The 14,945-nt window shown below is 63.5% G+C and overlaps 1 protein-coding gene and 1 pseudogene across 5 annotated transcripts in view; one reads left to right on the forward strand and one right to left on the reverse strand.

Annotated features, from left to right (window-relative positions):
* NTN1 (netrin 1) overlaps positions 1–14,945 on the forward strand; it is a 241,409-nt gene that overhangs the window by 222,205 nt on the left and 4,259 nt on the right. For all 5 annotated transcript variants that reach the window (XM_084982995.1, NM_001044548.1, XM_021066258.2 and 2 more), the window contains 1 exon segment: positions 1,534–1,608. In XM_084982995.1, the coding sequence (XP_084839121.1) occupies positions 1,534–1,608 (75 nt within the window).
* On the reverse strand, positions 9,590–10,957 carry LOC146398401 (uncharacterized; annotated as a pseudogene).

A 14,945-nucleotide genomic window follows, 5' to 3' on the forward strand; every position in this document is an offset into this window, starting at 1 on the left:
GGCTGACTCGGGTGATCTCTGAATGTCCTCTGCAGGTCTCAGTGATGGTTTGGGGGGTGGGGGGGGGATGGGTGGCCTGGCCTCCGCCCTGGCTTTGTCCTGGGCTCCCATGCTCGCACACAGGTTACTCCTTACCCCGGCCGGGCTTCGATTTTCCTCTTGGCTGGATGAGGGGTGGGTGTGTGTGTGTGTCTGTGTATCTCCGTCCTCCTGACCAGGATGCAACACCCAGCCTTTTTGCATTGCTGCTCCTGGAACAGGCTGAGCTCTCTGCAGCCCTGGGGCAGGCCTGGCTGCTCCTCGCTGCCAGCGTCTGGGAGTTGCTGGCGTGGCCTGCCTGCCCTGAGGGAGAGCCTGTTGGTGTTTACTGAGACTCAGCATGGTGAAACCATGAGTACAGTGATTTTGCCGTCTCAGACCCGAGTCAAGGCGCAGCCTTGGAGTTCCCTGGTGGCCTAGTGGACAAGCACATAGTGTTGTCACTGCTGTGGCTCGGGTTTGATCCCTGGCCCAGGAACTATTGCATGCTGCAGATGGGGAGAGGGGAGAGGCTCGGCTTTGCCCCTTGCTAGCTGTCTGAGATACATCGGGCAGGCGGCCTCTGGTTCCTTATCAAAGCGTAGGAATAACACCCACAGATCAAGACATGGTGGTGAGAATTCAGCAGGAGCCAGCACAGGGGGCTCTGTGAGTGGTGGCCCAGGGTGTATTGTAGCCATTGATTGGGCCTCTGCAGCGGGCCGGCCGTCGTGCCAGAAGCTGACGTGTGAACACAGACTTGGCAGAGGCATGGCATCACCTTGTCTGCAGAGCAGAAACAGCTGGCAGGGAGGGGGCACCCGGGGGCTGGTGTTGGAGGCTTGTGTTTGGTGGCCGACACAGGCCACCCCCAGGAGAAGCAGGCCGGGCCACAGGCAGGTCCCGGGGCCCCCACACCTCCTGCCCTGCTCGGGCTCGGCTCTGGGGCGTCCCCAAGGTGATACCCGGCTGTCGCGGGCCCCGCGGCCCTGCCTCTCGGCAGTAGGGCCCATTAGAACTGAGCCCTCCCTCACGGGGCATTTTATTTGCACACTCCAGTAGAGGGGACACCAAAGGGGTTTTCTAATGCTTCATGGGCTGCTAATTTCCTCCGTGACCTCTTTTGTTGGGGCCTGACCCCAGCCAGAGGCTGCTCACCATGGAAGCCAGCGCCTGACACAGACCCGGGGCGCGGGGTGACAATGAGGCCTCTATCGGCTTTAATCAGGCTCCAGTTGCGTCTTAAGAACAGGGGAATTTGTGTGGTGCTCAGAAGCCCTGGGTGGCACAATACGGGAGCCCCCAGAGTCCCTCTCGGAGGCCAAGGGGGCCGAGGGGGTGGGTCGGGCGGGGGCCCTTTGTCCCCAGCACCTCTCGAGAAGGCCCGCCCGCGCGTGCGGCCTGGCCCATGGGTATCCCAGGCCTCCGGCTGTGCGGGAGGTGGCCTCCGCCCGGCCCGGGCCTGTTCTGCAGCAGCCTAATTAGGTTTTGTCTGTGCTCCCCCCTCCCCTGCAGACTGTGACTCCTACTGCAAGGCCTCCAAGGGGAAGCTGAAGATTAACATGAAGAAATACTGCAAGAAGGACTACGGTGAGTGAACGGCCCCTAGTCTGCCGGGCGGGCTCTCGTGACCACGAGGGGCTTGGGGTTGGGGCGCAGGTGGCCCTGCGTGGGTGCTGGTCACAGAGCCCCTGTGACCAGCCAGGTGTGGCGGCTGGTTCTCCCCTGGCCTTGCAGGGGGCGTCGCGGCTAGTGGGGCCCCAAGGGCCTGGGGCTCCCAGGCTTCACTCTGCCCCCGGGCGGCTCTGTGGGCACCCTTGAGCATTCAGCCTTGGTAGCTCAAAGAGAGGTCCTCCAGGCATCAGAAAAAAACCATCCCCTTTGGTGTTTCAAAGGCCGATTCCAGAAGCGAGGGTTGACTCTGAGGACTGAGCAGGGTTGGGAATCTGCATTGAAGCAGCTTGCCAGTAATTCTGAAGTACCAGAAGATGGGGGGCAGCTTCGGGGGTCTCCGAGGGCCTTGCCAGCTGGGAGCTGGCCTCAGGCTCCCTTCCTGGAAAGAGGGGGTCAGGCCCCCATCTCTCCACGCACCATCCACTCCAGTACTGGGCAGCCCCGTGCCCCTTCTCCGTCGGGCTCTCTGCTGCCTCCGTAAGCCCTGGCTGAGGATCTGCTCACGCCAGTCCTCCCCAGGGGAGGTGGGGAGCCGGCCCTGTGGTTTCTGGTCCCCGGGTGGGTCCGAGCTGGCTGGAGGCCTGGGCTGGCCAGACACCATGTGATTTGGGGTCAGGGACTAACTGCACAGTGGCTGGGAGGCGGTCAGGGAGCCTGCAGGAGGAGGGGAGCCCTTTGTAGCCCAGGGGCAGGTGTGTGCAGATAGCTGAGGGAGACGAAAACAGAAATCCCCAGGAGATGGTCCCGCCACAGGCTGGGGAGTGAGGAAGGCCAGGTGTGGAGACCAGGGCGTCCGTCACCCAGCCAGGACACCAGCCCAGGGGCCCTGAACCCAGGCCTGGCTCTCTGCACCCTGGGCCCCTCCTTGTGACTTGCTGGGCTGGGCTGATTCCAGCTGAGGCTGGAGCATCTTTTCTCAGACCCCAGAAGTCCACGCCGCCTGTCTCCCTCTGCCCACCACCCCACTCCAGCGGGATGTTCCCTGGTCTTGCCCGTCCCTCCTCCATCTGGTCCCTGGAGGTGCGTCCCCACGAGAGGCCTTGGTGGCCCTGCCCTCTCCTGCACCCCAGCGCCTCTGGGGAGCTGCGTGGTGTGTTTTCTGCGCAGCTCTCCTAGCTGGCCTCTCGCGGTCCCTGGGCGAGTCCGATTGCTTCTCTGAGCCGCAGTTTCCGTGGTGTTTGTAACAAAGGGGCGAGGACCCTACTGTGTTAAGCAGAAGCACCCAGCACGGGGCCAGCGCCTCCTGGGCTCCCAGCAAAATGACTTCGGTTGGTCCCCTGGAAGCCAGGTTGAGGGGTGGGGGGAGAAGTGGAGTTGCGGCGGGGGCGGGGGTGTTTCCCCTGTGGTAGGTACAATGGCTTAAGAATCTGACTGCAGCGGCTTGGGTTGCCCTGGGGGCGTGAGTTCAGTCCTCTGCCCAGCGCAGTGGGTTAAGGGATCCAGCTTTGCTGCAGTGTTGGCATAGGCTGCAGCTGGGGCTCAGACTCAGTCCCTGGCCTGGGGACTTCCATGTGCTGTGGGTGCAGCCTTAAGCAGAGGCGGGGTGGGATGGGAACTGTGAGTGGCGCCAAGGCCTCATTGTGCAGAACCCAAGTGGCACCCTTACCAGACCACTGGCATGCGGTGGCCCAGCCTGGGGTGCCCGCTGTTGGCACCAAACATAAGGTGCTCTTCTTTAACAAGGACCAGGGTCAGGATCGCTTAGCGTCACGAAGTGAAAGATGAGGCTGAAAGAATATCGAGGCACTTCCTCGCTCTACCGTGAGAGTGTGTGCACATGCCCAGCTGCACGCGGCACCCGCTGCCCACTCCGAAGCCCAGCCACGCTCCCAGTAGAATGAGGCGGGAGGTGCGGTTCTGAAGTGACTGGGCTTCGGGTCCACATCGAATTCTTACAGAGCCCCTTTAAGTGCTTTCACCCTGAGGTGGTGCAGCACTCGCGACTTTCCAGGAAAACGGACCTGGATTTTGAACACCAGCTTTGAGGTGGCTTAACAGTAAAGGAAGTGCTGTCTCCAGCCCAGAGTGACAGCAGCCACCGGGGGCCACCTGGTGGTTTGGGATGAGGCTTGTGTGGCCCCGGGCGGTCAGCGGCTGCTGGGGACAGCGAGGTGGGACCCCTGTGGGCGGGGCCTCAGGCAGGAGGGCCCAAGTGTTCTGCAGTGTCCCGGGCTTAGGGCGTGAGGGCCGAGCGCTGCCCCAGGCCCAGACAGCTGGGGTCACTCTGCCACACCCGCCTCGCTTCCTCCTAGGACGGGGCGGGGGGCGGGGGAGCAACGGGTGGCCGCCGGGGGAGGATGCTTTCGCTCAGGTCTTGGAGCATCCTCAGCAGACCCTGGGAGAGGGCTGGGCGGAGGGGGAGCCGCGCAGACCTGCTGTGAGTGTGGGCCACAGCCGGCGTTCTGTTCTTCCTGGGACAAAGGAAACACCGGGCTTTGGTTTAGAAGTTACCTAAATGGAATCCGTCTTCTCTTGGTTCTTTGGTCTCCTTTTCTTCTTTTCTGACTCCTTTTCCTCCAGAGGCTTCTGCCTCCCCGGTCCCTGATAACGCAGGGCCACGCCCCCCCCCCAGCTCTCCTCCCTCCATCAGCAGGCAGGTCCTTCTCTTGCCGAAGGTGCCTGGCTCTCTCTTGTTACAGACCCACGGGGCCCTCCCTGAGCCCTGCCTGCTGGGGCACCCTGGGCAGCAAGAGGGGTGGTCGAACTGGGCTTCTGGGCTCCTCTGCTTCCTGACTCGGCCCTCCCTTCCCTGCACCTGACTGCCTCGAGATTATCCCGGAAAAGCTGGGGCTTCGGTTCCCTCATGTCACAGGTGGGGGCCTTGGCCCGCTGGCTGAGGTGACCTGCCCAGCAGAGGCCCAGCCTTTCCACCCCTGCCCATCACATTTAGCTCCACGGCCCCACCTGTTCTCAAACCAAGAGGGGTGAGGTTGCCAGCATGCCCACCTTCCCAGCCGTCATGGCAGGCACCCCGGCTCCCAGCCCCGCACTGCCAGAGGCAGCGCCCAGCAGCCAGTGGTTTGCTGCAGGGCATGAGTGGAGAAGTGGCAGACATGGGAGAGAAGTGGCAGGCTCCGCAGGACACTGACGAGGTCCGGAACCGTTGTGCCATCAGGTCTAATGTCCTGTTGCCCTGAGGCCAGGACTGGCCCTGCCCCTGCGCATCCCCTGAAGACTCTTGGAGGCGGGGGTTCTGGTCCCCAAGACTGGCCATGATACTTTCAGGGTTACCTGAAAGTCGGGGAGCACCCCCACCTCAGCTTTGTAGCCAGATCTGTGTGCAGGACAGAAGTGTCTGGGGCTCAAGGTGGGGGCAGGCAGAGAGGGGTGTCAGGGAAGGAGCGAGTGCCACCCATGGCGGCTGCGCAGGGGCCCCTGAGGGCAGCAGGGCATCAGCCCGCAGCAGCTGCAGTCCTTGCTCTGAGGCCAGGGGCCAGGTCCCCACGGGGCTCTGCGGACCTTGTGAGGAATCTTCCCTGCATCCCGCTGGGCCCCTGAACCCCAGCACCCCTGGATGAGGTGTGAGTGGAGATGTCCCTTCCACACCTGGCAGAGCTGGACCCGCCCAGGGCAGGTGAGCAGGAAGGAGGAGGCCGGGAAGGGAGCTGGCTGGCCTGGGAGGGGAGGCGGCGAAGCCAGCCAGAGCCTCAGGGAGGGTCGGGTCGGGGAGGGAGACTTGGAGGGGCTGCGTAATCCCTGCTCTCTGACTGACACCCCGGCAGGGAGCCAATTAGGAAACACATTTCCTTCACTTGGGCACTTGGATGTTCCAGAAGCTGCTAATTAGAACCTCGGGTTGGCCGCCCCTGCCGGGCAAGGAGCAGGCCCCAGGCCCCTTCCTCTTCTGAGGCCAGTTCCGGAGGGTCTGGACCCTGTGTGGCTGGAGGGCACGGATTCGGGTCTCTGCTGACCTGGGCGGTGTCCGTGGGAGCAGCGAGAAGCGACCTGGGCTGCCCCTGTTCCCAGTGAGAGACGGCCCAGCAGGGGGCGGGGGGCGGGGGGAGGGAAGGAAGGATCTGGGCTGGGAAGGCCTCACTCGGGACCTGGAGAGACGCCAGGCCAGGGTGGCCGATCCATTCCCAGCTGGAGGGAGGGGCGCTGTCCCCAGAATCTGGAGGCCGCGTCTGTATCTGCAGAGTGACTGTGACCGTGGTCCAGGCTGGGCCCCAGTTTCCTCATCTGTCCGGTGGTGGCGTGATCAAGAGGGTGTGACGTCTTCGGCCGTGTGACAAGGATGGCGGCTCCCCTGCGCCCTCTCCAAGGGGCAGGGTCCCCTGGGGCTGCCTCAGCCCTCTGTTGCCCTCTAGGGGGATCCAGCTCCCCTTTCAAAGGCTGAACAGGCGCCCACGGGAGGCTCAGTGTGGGCCAGGTATGCGCGGAAGACGCTTTTTACCAGTTTCAAGTATTTGCACTTGCTGCCGCCGTCTCAGGAAGACCCAGGTGCCCTTCCTTTGTGTAAATGCTCCCACTGAGTGTGTACATGAGTGTATGTGGGTGCATGTGTGTCCGCACACGTGCCTCTGGGAGTGTGCACGTGTGCAAGCACCCCTGTTGGAGTCGCCACCTCTGCGGTGCATTGACCTGGGAGCCCAGGCTGCAGGACCTGGACCTGCAGTCAGGCGACGAGCAGACCCAGTGACACTGTCCAGGGCACTTAACTGTGGGGATGTTAGGCCGGCCAGGTCAAGGACTGGCATTGGCTTCAGGCTGAGACACCCCTGGGCTGGTGTGGGAAATGGACCTTCTGGCCTCCTGACTGTGGTGGAAGTGCGGCCTGCCCGCCCCTTCGAGGCCTGTGTGCCTTGAGAGTCGCCGGCATCTGGCCCTCAGCTCCTCGGTTTGCACTGCCTCCCGGCACTGCCCTGTCGCCGACGGCCACTGTGCGGGCCCTGCCCCCACATCCCAGGAGTCCTGCTCCCTCACACGCCGTCGCCACCCCAGCCAGTCCCCCTCAGACACTGAGCACCTGCCGCGTACCTTGTCCCGTCCCAGGCACTGGGTGGACAGATGGAGGAGACATAGGCTCAGTCCTCCAGGAGCTTCGGGTCCCAGCGGGGAGACCGCGCACACATGATAGCAGGAGGAGGGGGCTGTGTGGCCGGGGTCCAGCCTGGGTGGGCGTGAGCGGGGCGTGGACCATCCTCCGAAGGGGGTGTGGAGGGAGGGCTTCCTGAAGGAGGGAGCCCAAGGAGCCAGTGCTCCCTGGGCAAAGCAGGGCTCCCGGGCAGGGGGCGAAGTGTCTCAGCTCAGGGGGCAAGTGGGCGAAGAGGGCACGCGGGGCGGAGGCCGGGGGAGAGGCCAGTGGGTCTCCGCAGCCAGGTCCACCTCCGCGTGCAGAAGCCGCTCGGCCGCCACCGAGAGCTGGCCTGGCTTAGCTGGCACAGGGGTGCTGCTGCCCTGGGGTTCGGAAGCCACGGGGGAGGAGGACAGACAGCTTGAGTTCTGAAAGGTGAAATCATCTCATTTTTGCCAGTTCTTGGAAAAATGATTCGTTCCCAGAAATGTTTATTAGTCACCCCTTTTGTTGAAAGACATCTTGGCACCACCGGATGGAAAAATCAGAATGCTTTTCCTAAGATGATTGGCCCCGAGCAATCCTCTCGAGAGCCCTCCAGGGTGGTTTCTGAGGATCCAGCTCGGAGCAGAAGCTCTGTGGGCATGTGTGGGGCGAAGCTGGGTTTGTCAGGCTGAGTGTGTGCATGTGTGTGTGCACGCGTGTGCTCTCCTTGGGGCCCCTGGCAGAGGTGGGCCTGGGGACTGCAGCGCAATTGTGCTTTACAGTGGTACCCCCACCAAGTACCTTGTGCTCTCAGGGCAGCAGAACCCCTAGTGCAGAGGCCGTGCCAGGCCCTGGACGGCACCTCCCAGCCTCCACTCACCCTTAGTGAAGCCCCAGAACCACCGGCGAGGGAGGGCTTTTTCTTCCTGCCGATGGAATGCTGCGACTCCACATGGTCAAGAACGTGCCAGAGACCAGGGCCGCCAAAGCCTGAGAGCCCTCCTCCCACCCCACCGCCCATGCCAGGCGCTGAGCCTCTGGCAGCAGAGGGGGCACGGTCTTCCTCAGAAGCCTCAAGGACCAACTCCCCCACAGCACCCTGGGCTCCCAGCTCCTGATAAGCCCCAAGGAGACCTCCTAGGGGAGGAGCAGGGGTGGCCACGTGACTGTCGCGGTGGCGGGGCTGTCCGAGGTGGTGGAGCCAAGATGGTAGGTGGGGTGCAGGTGATGCCCCAGAGGCGGGCTGACTGGGGGCAGGGGGAGGCAGGTCACGGAAGGTCCGTGATGGAGGGTGGGGAGACCCAGCCGGCAGGGAGGTAGGTGCCGAGGAGGTGGAGCTGGTGCTGGAACGACTGCAGGTTCCCGTGGAGCTGCTGTAGATTCTCGGGCGCGGCGGTCTGCCGGCTCCCGTCCAGCTGCTCAGGCCGGGATCTGATGAGCGGGGTGGCAGGGAGAGTCTTACAGCTCAGGCCTCGGCAAATGATGGCTTTGCCCGTCTTGACACCCCCTGCCCTTCCTTTTTTCGACCTCGGGGTCGGTAGCTCTTCCTGATCAGGATCAGCCCTTGCACGTGCGCAGCACAGGGCAGGCTCCTGCGTCTCCAGAAGGTTGTGACTTTAGGCCTTGGGGTGAGTGGGGTGCAGATGTTGGAGGAGCCCCCTGAGGGCTGTCCCCCAAGGGCCAGCTAGCTGGGGAGCCAGGCAGTTGGCATGGTCATGGGCTGAGCAGGGAGGCAGCTGGTCATGGTGGCTGGGAGTGGCAACCAGCCAGCGGCACACGGCGTGGTGGTTCAGAGGCTGACTGACCCTTCCCCAGGGGTCACCGGCCCCCTGGGGATCCTCTGATTTCCCCAGCCAGATGTGACCTCCCCCCCTTAGAGTGCCAGCCCCATATGGAGGCCAGATGTGGAGCTGGGGCAGCCTGAGTCAGCCTGAGGTCGCAGAAGGCGGTGACCACCACGTCGGGCAGGGAGGGCCAGCAGGCCAGTGACAGCTCGACAAGAGCCCCTGAGCCCGCAGACCGCTGCACGGACCAGGGCGTCCTGCCACGGGCGGGGGCTGGGCTGGGCTGCAGGGCCTCCCCATGCCCACAGACAGGGGAGCGTGGAGCCCGGCTTTCTCCTCTCGAGCGCCCCAGCAGCTGTGGGGTGCTGGGCTCCACAGGGGCCTGCCCTGGAGTCTGGGCAGCTCCAGGCCCCACCTGTCCCCATCCCTGGAGCTTTCTCTCCTCTGACATCCCGCTTTTAGGAAGGAGGTGTGGGTAGGGAAGGCCATGTGATGAAAGGTGCCTCCTCCCATTTCACAGATGGGGACACTGAGGCTCCGAGTGGGGGTTTGGGGGAAGCAGGGATCTGTCCTGGGTGCCCGGGACCCCAGGCTGTTCCCCTGCGGCCAGGCAGCGCTTGGCTTCTCCCCGCTTACCAGCGCCTTGGCTTGGGGATCCCAGAGAGCTTCTCCCAGGCGCTGCGGCTGCCGTCCTTCCCCAGCGGGGTGCGTTTCGTCGGTCCTGTCACCTGCCCCCCGGGGGTTAGCACCTTTGGCACAAGGACCCCAGCACCGTCACTCTGCCTGAGGTCTTCCCACAAACACATCTGCCACTCAACCTGCCAGTGGGGGTCTCAGGCAGGGATGGGAGGTGGGGGCAGGCGTGGCCTGAGGTCAGAACACCTTTCAGAGGCTCCCTGCGGCTGGATTGATTCCTCAGAGGGCATGTGCTGGCGGCCGACTGCGGGGCATCCCTGGGACAGGTGCCTCCCCCGCAGGGATCTGGCTGGGTTCCTGCTTTGGTCCCTGTTTCCGGGCTCGAGACCTTTTCTCTGGCTGTCCTTGGAGAAGCAGGTTCCATCCACTGAGGGTGGTTGGGCTTTGAGGGGCTGGGCAAGTGTGGTGTGGGGGAGCCTCAGCCGTCCTGCAGGGTGACGCTCTGACAACTGGGGACAGGGACATGCCCCATATTAGAGGAGTCGGCCAGGCCGGTTCAGCTCCTGACTGGAGGGAGGCAGCTTGAGGCTTCCTGCCCTCGGCCCCAGGCTCTCGCTCCCTTGGGCCGATTGCCGGGCAGAGCCCAGCCTCCGCGATGCGGGCCTCTGGCTGGGACCTGGGAGGTCCGCCCTCCTGCCTGAGCCTCTCAGGCCTGTCCCCTGAGTTCTTCTCGCCTGCAAGCTGGGGGCACAGGGGGCCAGGGCTAACCATACCCGTCTCCCAGGGAGCAGGGCTGATCCCCCCAGTCGGGCGGATCCCAGATCTCCTGTCATCCCCTCCTCGAGGGAGCCCCCGGCCCTCAGACCGTCCCAGGCGCCTCGCCTCCCTGCTCCCCTCCACCTCCTAAGAACAGAGCCTAAGCCCTGGAACCCGGCAGGGGAAACCGAGGCCACTTCCACACCACTGCTGGGCTGGGGCGGGGGGCGTGCCTCCTTTGGCAGAGGAGGGACAAGGCGGGAGCCTTCACTAGCCCCAGGTTGGGTGTCCCCACTTTATTCAAGGTCTGAGGTGGGGTTTCAGTGGGTGTGGCAGGAGGGGGCAGCCCCAGGGTTCCTGAGGCCTCAGACTCGGAGGGGTCTGACCATGGTGAGCCCCCAGCCCTCCGCCCCCTTGGGTGAAAGCTGGGCGGAGCTGCCAGGACTCCCCACCAGCTGCACAGCCCCAGGTCAGCATTCCCCGCACGAGGCTCAGCCTCCTGACCTTCACGGGGCCACAAAACATGTGGTCAGAGCCGCGCTTTATGAAAGCAGCTGCAGCTCATGACACGCTTTCCGTCCTGGGAGATTGATGCGCCGCGTGGTTTTAATGGTTTCTGTGGGGTGAGCGCTCTCCCCCATTCATCCCGGCCGCCGTCTCAGAGGCAGGTGGGTGTCGAGCCTTCCCTGGCTGGACTGGCTGACAGGAAGGTAGGGCTGGGCGGGGGCGGCCAGGGCTGACCACCCAAGCCTCCTCGGGAGGGGCGGGGAGGGGCGGGGAGCCCCTGGGGCCCCTCCCTGAGCAGCCCATAAATCTAAGAGACCTCCCCGAGCCCGGAAGCCTCGATGCCCAGGTGTCCCAAGCTTGTGGGGAGAGGAGGACAGCCCTTCCCGCCCAGGCGGCCAGGCCACCGCCCCTGTGCCCCAGGCCCTGCCCAGCAGGTCACCATGGCAGGCCGGGCTGGCAGACGAATATGCAGGAACTGCTCCTTGATGACCTAGTAGCTTCCTTAGAATCTGTCCCGAGCCAGGAGCTTTGATCCCAGCAGGACGTCCCCCAGCCCCCAAACCTGCGAGCCGGGGATGTGTCAGCCTCCTGCCACTGACCGTCCAGTCTGAGGTGGTGGCAAGACCAGGTTCTTGAAGGGCCCAGAGCTGACCCTTCTTGGTCTCTTGGGCCAGGGCTGGAGCTGTGGAGGAAGGGGGGCTTTGAATGAGTGGGGGCTCCGGACTGCGATGCCTGTCCCCCCATTCCCCCCTCTGGAGGAATGCAGGCTCGGACGTGTGACTCCCCACTTCTCAGGTTGCTTTGCCTTGGACGGTCTGGTACCTCCCTGGGGCTGGGACACTGTCGAGGCTGAGGAGCCCTGGGAGGATGGCCGGGGTCTGTGCCCATGGAAGGACATGTGGGCGCCTCGTGCTACAGCCGGGAATGCAGCTCAGAGGGCCCTCAGCCTGCCTCCTACCCCTGCCCACAACCAGCCCAGCGTGGGCACAGGCTGTCTCCCTGCCTCTGGCCACCGTAGGGGGGGCCTTTAGTCCCCTCCTCTCCCCCTGGGGAGTCACAGCCAGGCCTCCAGAGTCAGGTGCAGGCTTCCGCCAAGGGTCAGAAGGTGTGTGCCTCCTTCAGCCTGAGCGGGCAGGGGAAATCACTCTTCGTCGCCCTGCCCTGGTGGCTGATGCAGGTCTTGGCACAGAAGGCCTTCCCACGAGCTCCGGAACTGCTGGGGAGGGGGCGGTGCTGCTGCATCGCCCTGCTTGCAGCAGGGAAGGATGCTTTCCTGCAGATTCAGGCAGCCCAGGGCCAGGAGACAGTGCCACCTGGGACCCGGGACCTGGACGTTCACCTCCTCTCTGGAGGCTGTGCCCTCCCCAGCCGTTCCCTGGGTGCCTGTTGCATCCTACAGAGGCTTCCCCAGGGCACCTCGGGGGCTCATCCCCGCACCCAGGGTCTGCTCTCTGCACCCGAGCAGAGCCCCGCTTGCAGCGTGGGCCAGCCTGCACCTCATTGTCGGGGTGAGCAGTGCTCAGAGGTGTGGTACGGACCCTGAAGGGGGCACTTCCCCTACATCCAGGCACCAGCGGGGGTGTGGGGGGGTATGCCCCGCTGCCTCTTCCTGCAGACCGGGGGTCTCTGCACGCCTCTTAGCACCCCGGCTGACCTCACTCTCTTTTCACGGGTCATCTCCTTTGCCTTGTTTCTGAATAAGGGGATGGGGGAGCCCCCCACCCCCATCCCAGGCCTCCGAGTTCTGGCCCCGTTGAGGCTGGTTTAGGGGTCTCAGGCATCCCAAGGGCTAAGGTTCGTTGGCCTGGAGTGAGCGGCACGTGGAGTTAAGGGGCGCCTTTCAGGGTCCACGGAGGCCAGAGCTGCCCCCTGGCTGCCACGCCCGTTCCCAGAGGAGCCCAGTCAGGCCGGGCTCCCAGCCAGCAGGGCGTCAGAGGTGGCGGCAGCCCCACTCGCTGCCGAGCCCAGCATGCTCCCCGAGGGTCTGGGGTAGGTCTGCCTGAGGTCAGCGCTGCAGTGTGTGTTTTGAATACTTTGAGCCGTGTGCACTGCGGGGACTTGGCCTGTGCACTGCGTGTGCAGCTCATACTTGGTGGGCTGTGTAATATGCAGAGGCGTTGCCAAGGGCAGCGGAAATGTGGATTTTTTCCAGCATAATCACACGAATCCTACCACCCCCCGCCCCTGCCCTGTCCCACCCTGCAGCCAGGGAGCTGCTGGGGTAGAAGGACACGGGCCAGTGCTTTGTCCCGGTTGACCTGTGTCCGCTGCTTTGGTCCCCGGAATCTTGAGGACGGCAAGGTGTGCAGGGCCAGGTCTGCCTCCAGGCTGTGTCCCGGGTGATGGGTGGGTCCCCTTCAGGGGCGGGGGCTGCTCTGGATGCCCTGCCTGGGAGAGGGGGAGCTCCAGGCCTCCTGCTGTGAAGGACCACATTCCTGAAGGGCCCCTGGAGGGCCTGCCCTTGTCCAGCTGGCTCTCTGTGGCCTCTTGTCCATACAGCGGCGGGACATCTCACCAGCTCTGCCTCCCTCCTGGCTCTGAGCTGAGGTCCAGGATCCTGAGTCTCCGCTCCAAATGCCTGAGTTTGCTCCCGCTGCCGGAACAGAGCACCGCAGCCCGAGGGGCTTAAACCGCAGAAACGCCTGGCCTCCCAGTCCTGGAGGCTGGAGGCCGGAGGCCGGGATCAAGGTGTGGTCGGCCTCGACTCCTCCGACTTTCTCCCTGGCTGCGGCGGCTGTCTTCTCCATCCTTGCGTGTCTGTGTCCTCATCTCGTGGTAGGAGGACGCCAGTCATGGTGGATCAGGGTCCACCCCGGCAACTTCCTCTGAACGTCATTAGCGCTTCCAGACTCTCCAAATTGTCACGTTCTGAGAGAACCGGGGTTGGGACATCACCGTGTTCATTTGCTGTCAGGATGTGGGGGTGGGGGTGCACAGTTCAGCTCTTCACCCCAGCAGATGGTCAAAGCCACCTTGTCCGGGGGCCCCAGCCAGAGGTGCCTTGTGCAGCATCCTCAGCGGGCCACCCCCACCCCCCCACCCCCCCTGCCGCTGAGCCAGAGGGCTGAGGTCCCATGCAGGAAGAGAGCCACAGCGTGGGGCATGTTCATTCTGTATTCAGCTCAGCCACCAGGAGGAGAGGAAACCGGGGCTCTCGGGGATGCTGGGGGCGGCTCCCCCTTTGCTTAGCTGAGGGGCACGCAGTTGCCACGGTGACCCCCGTCTGCACAGTCAAACACACACAGCCCAGCCACTTCTCCAGGCTGAAGGACTCCCCCCCCCCCCCCCAGAGTTCACACTGAGTGTTGAGTCCCTTGGTGACAAAAACATGGAAACGGTTGCCATGGCAGCCTTTCTTTGGAGCCCTCAGACTGGAGTGCAAAGTTCAGGATGCCCAGGAACAGCTGAAGTGAAAATATGGGAAAATCCGCCACTTCCTCACCCCAGAAGGGTGAGTTGGATGGCGTTTGATGGCGCGCCCAGCCATGCCTGCCTCTTCCCATCGTGCTGAGCCAAGCCTGGGCACGGGAGGGGACGGGAGGGGCCCCCAGAGACCTTGAGAGAAGCCAGCCAGCGTGGGAGGCCAGGACAAATGGTGGGTGGGCCGAGAGCTAAGCGGGCAGGTGCTGACCGCTCAGCCTTCCCTGGGGACGTGTCCTCATGGCTGCTGAAGCCACTGAGTTCACCTGTATCACATCTTCTTCACCTGCAGTCGGGACAGATAAGCTTCTTTCTCGGGAGAGCTCCGGGCCAGGCAGCCGCCAGGGGTGTAGGGTATGGGCCCAAGGAGAAGGTGCTGTGTTCTGACCGTGGCGGGGGGAGGAAGGCCACGTTTACCTTGAGTGGAGACTAGTGCAGTAGAGACCTCTGCACTTACTCCCCGAAATGACAGTGTGCCCATTCCCCCCCGCCCCAGAATTCCCCCAGGTAGGTCCCAGGGGCCTCTGCTGACTTGAGATGCGCCAGCTAGAGGGTCCTGTAGTGAGTTGTTTAGGAAACCAGTACGCAGGCATGCGCACACACCCACAATTTGTAGATGAAAGGATCAGAAAAGGCCTCCAATAAGGAGACTTCTTGACCGAGTATTTCACATATTTTAGCAACCCCCCCTTTTTGTTAAAGCATGTCCTCCTTTTGAAAAAAAATACCTCTTAATATCCTGCAGAAATAACATCTGTTAACATTTACTAAGGCAGGGATTCTCGAAGTGTGTTCCCTGGGTGGGAAACGGGGGTGAGGCCCAGCAGTGCGTGTTTGACAAGCCCTTCAGGGGACTCTGATACCTGCTCCAGTTTGGGAGCCCCTGCACTCAGGGGAATAGTAGAATAGAATGGGGGGGGCAGTGACCTGGGGACTTGGAGAGGGTCAGGAGGATAGGGCGAGGCAGCCTGGCAGGTGGGCAGCACAAGGATCCTGGACTCTGGAGGGGATGCTGTGGCCCTCTTGAAGGGCACTGCACCTGGGCATGGAGACCCCACTCTGGCTTTCTGAGATTGGGTCAAGGGCAAGGGTTGTGTATCTGGAAGTGTCATAGAACTTGATGTTAAGTGGCTGGGGGCAGGGGTGCCAGC

This window comes from Sus scrofa, chromosome 12 (assembly GCF_054392235.1).
Source record: "Sus scrofa isolate SSC_HxYL_T2T_F1_AM1 chromosome 12, Sscrofa_HxYL_maternal_Yorkshire_Landrace_v2.0, whole genome shotgun sequence".
In the NCBI taxonomy this organism is placed as follows: Eukaryota; Metazoa; Chordata; class Mammalia; order Artiodactyla; family Suidae; genus Sus; species Sus scrofa.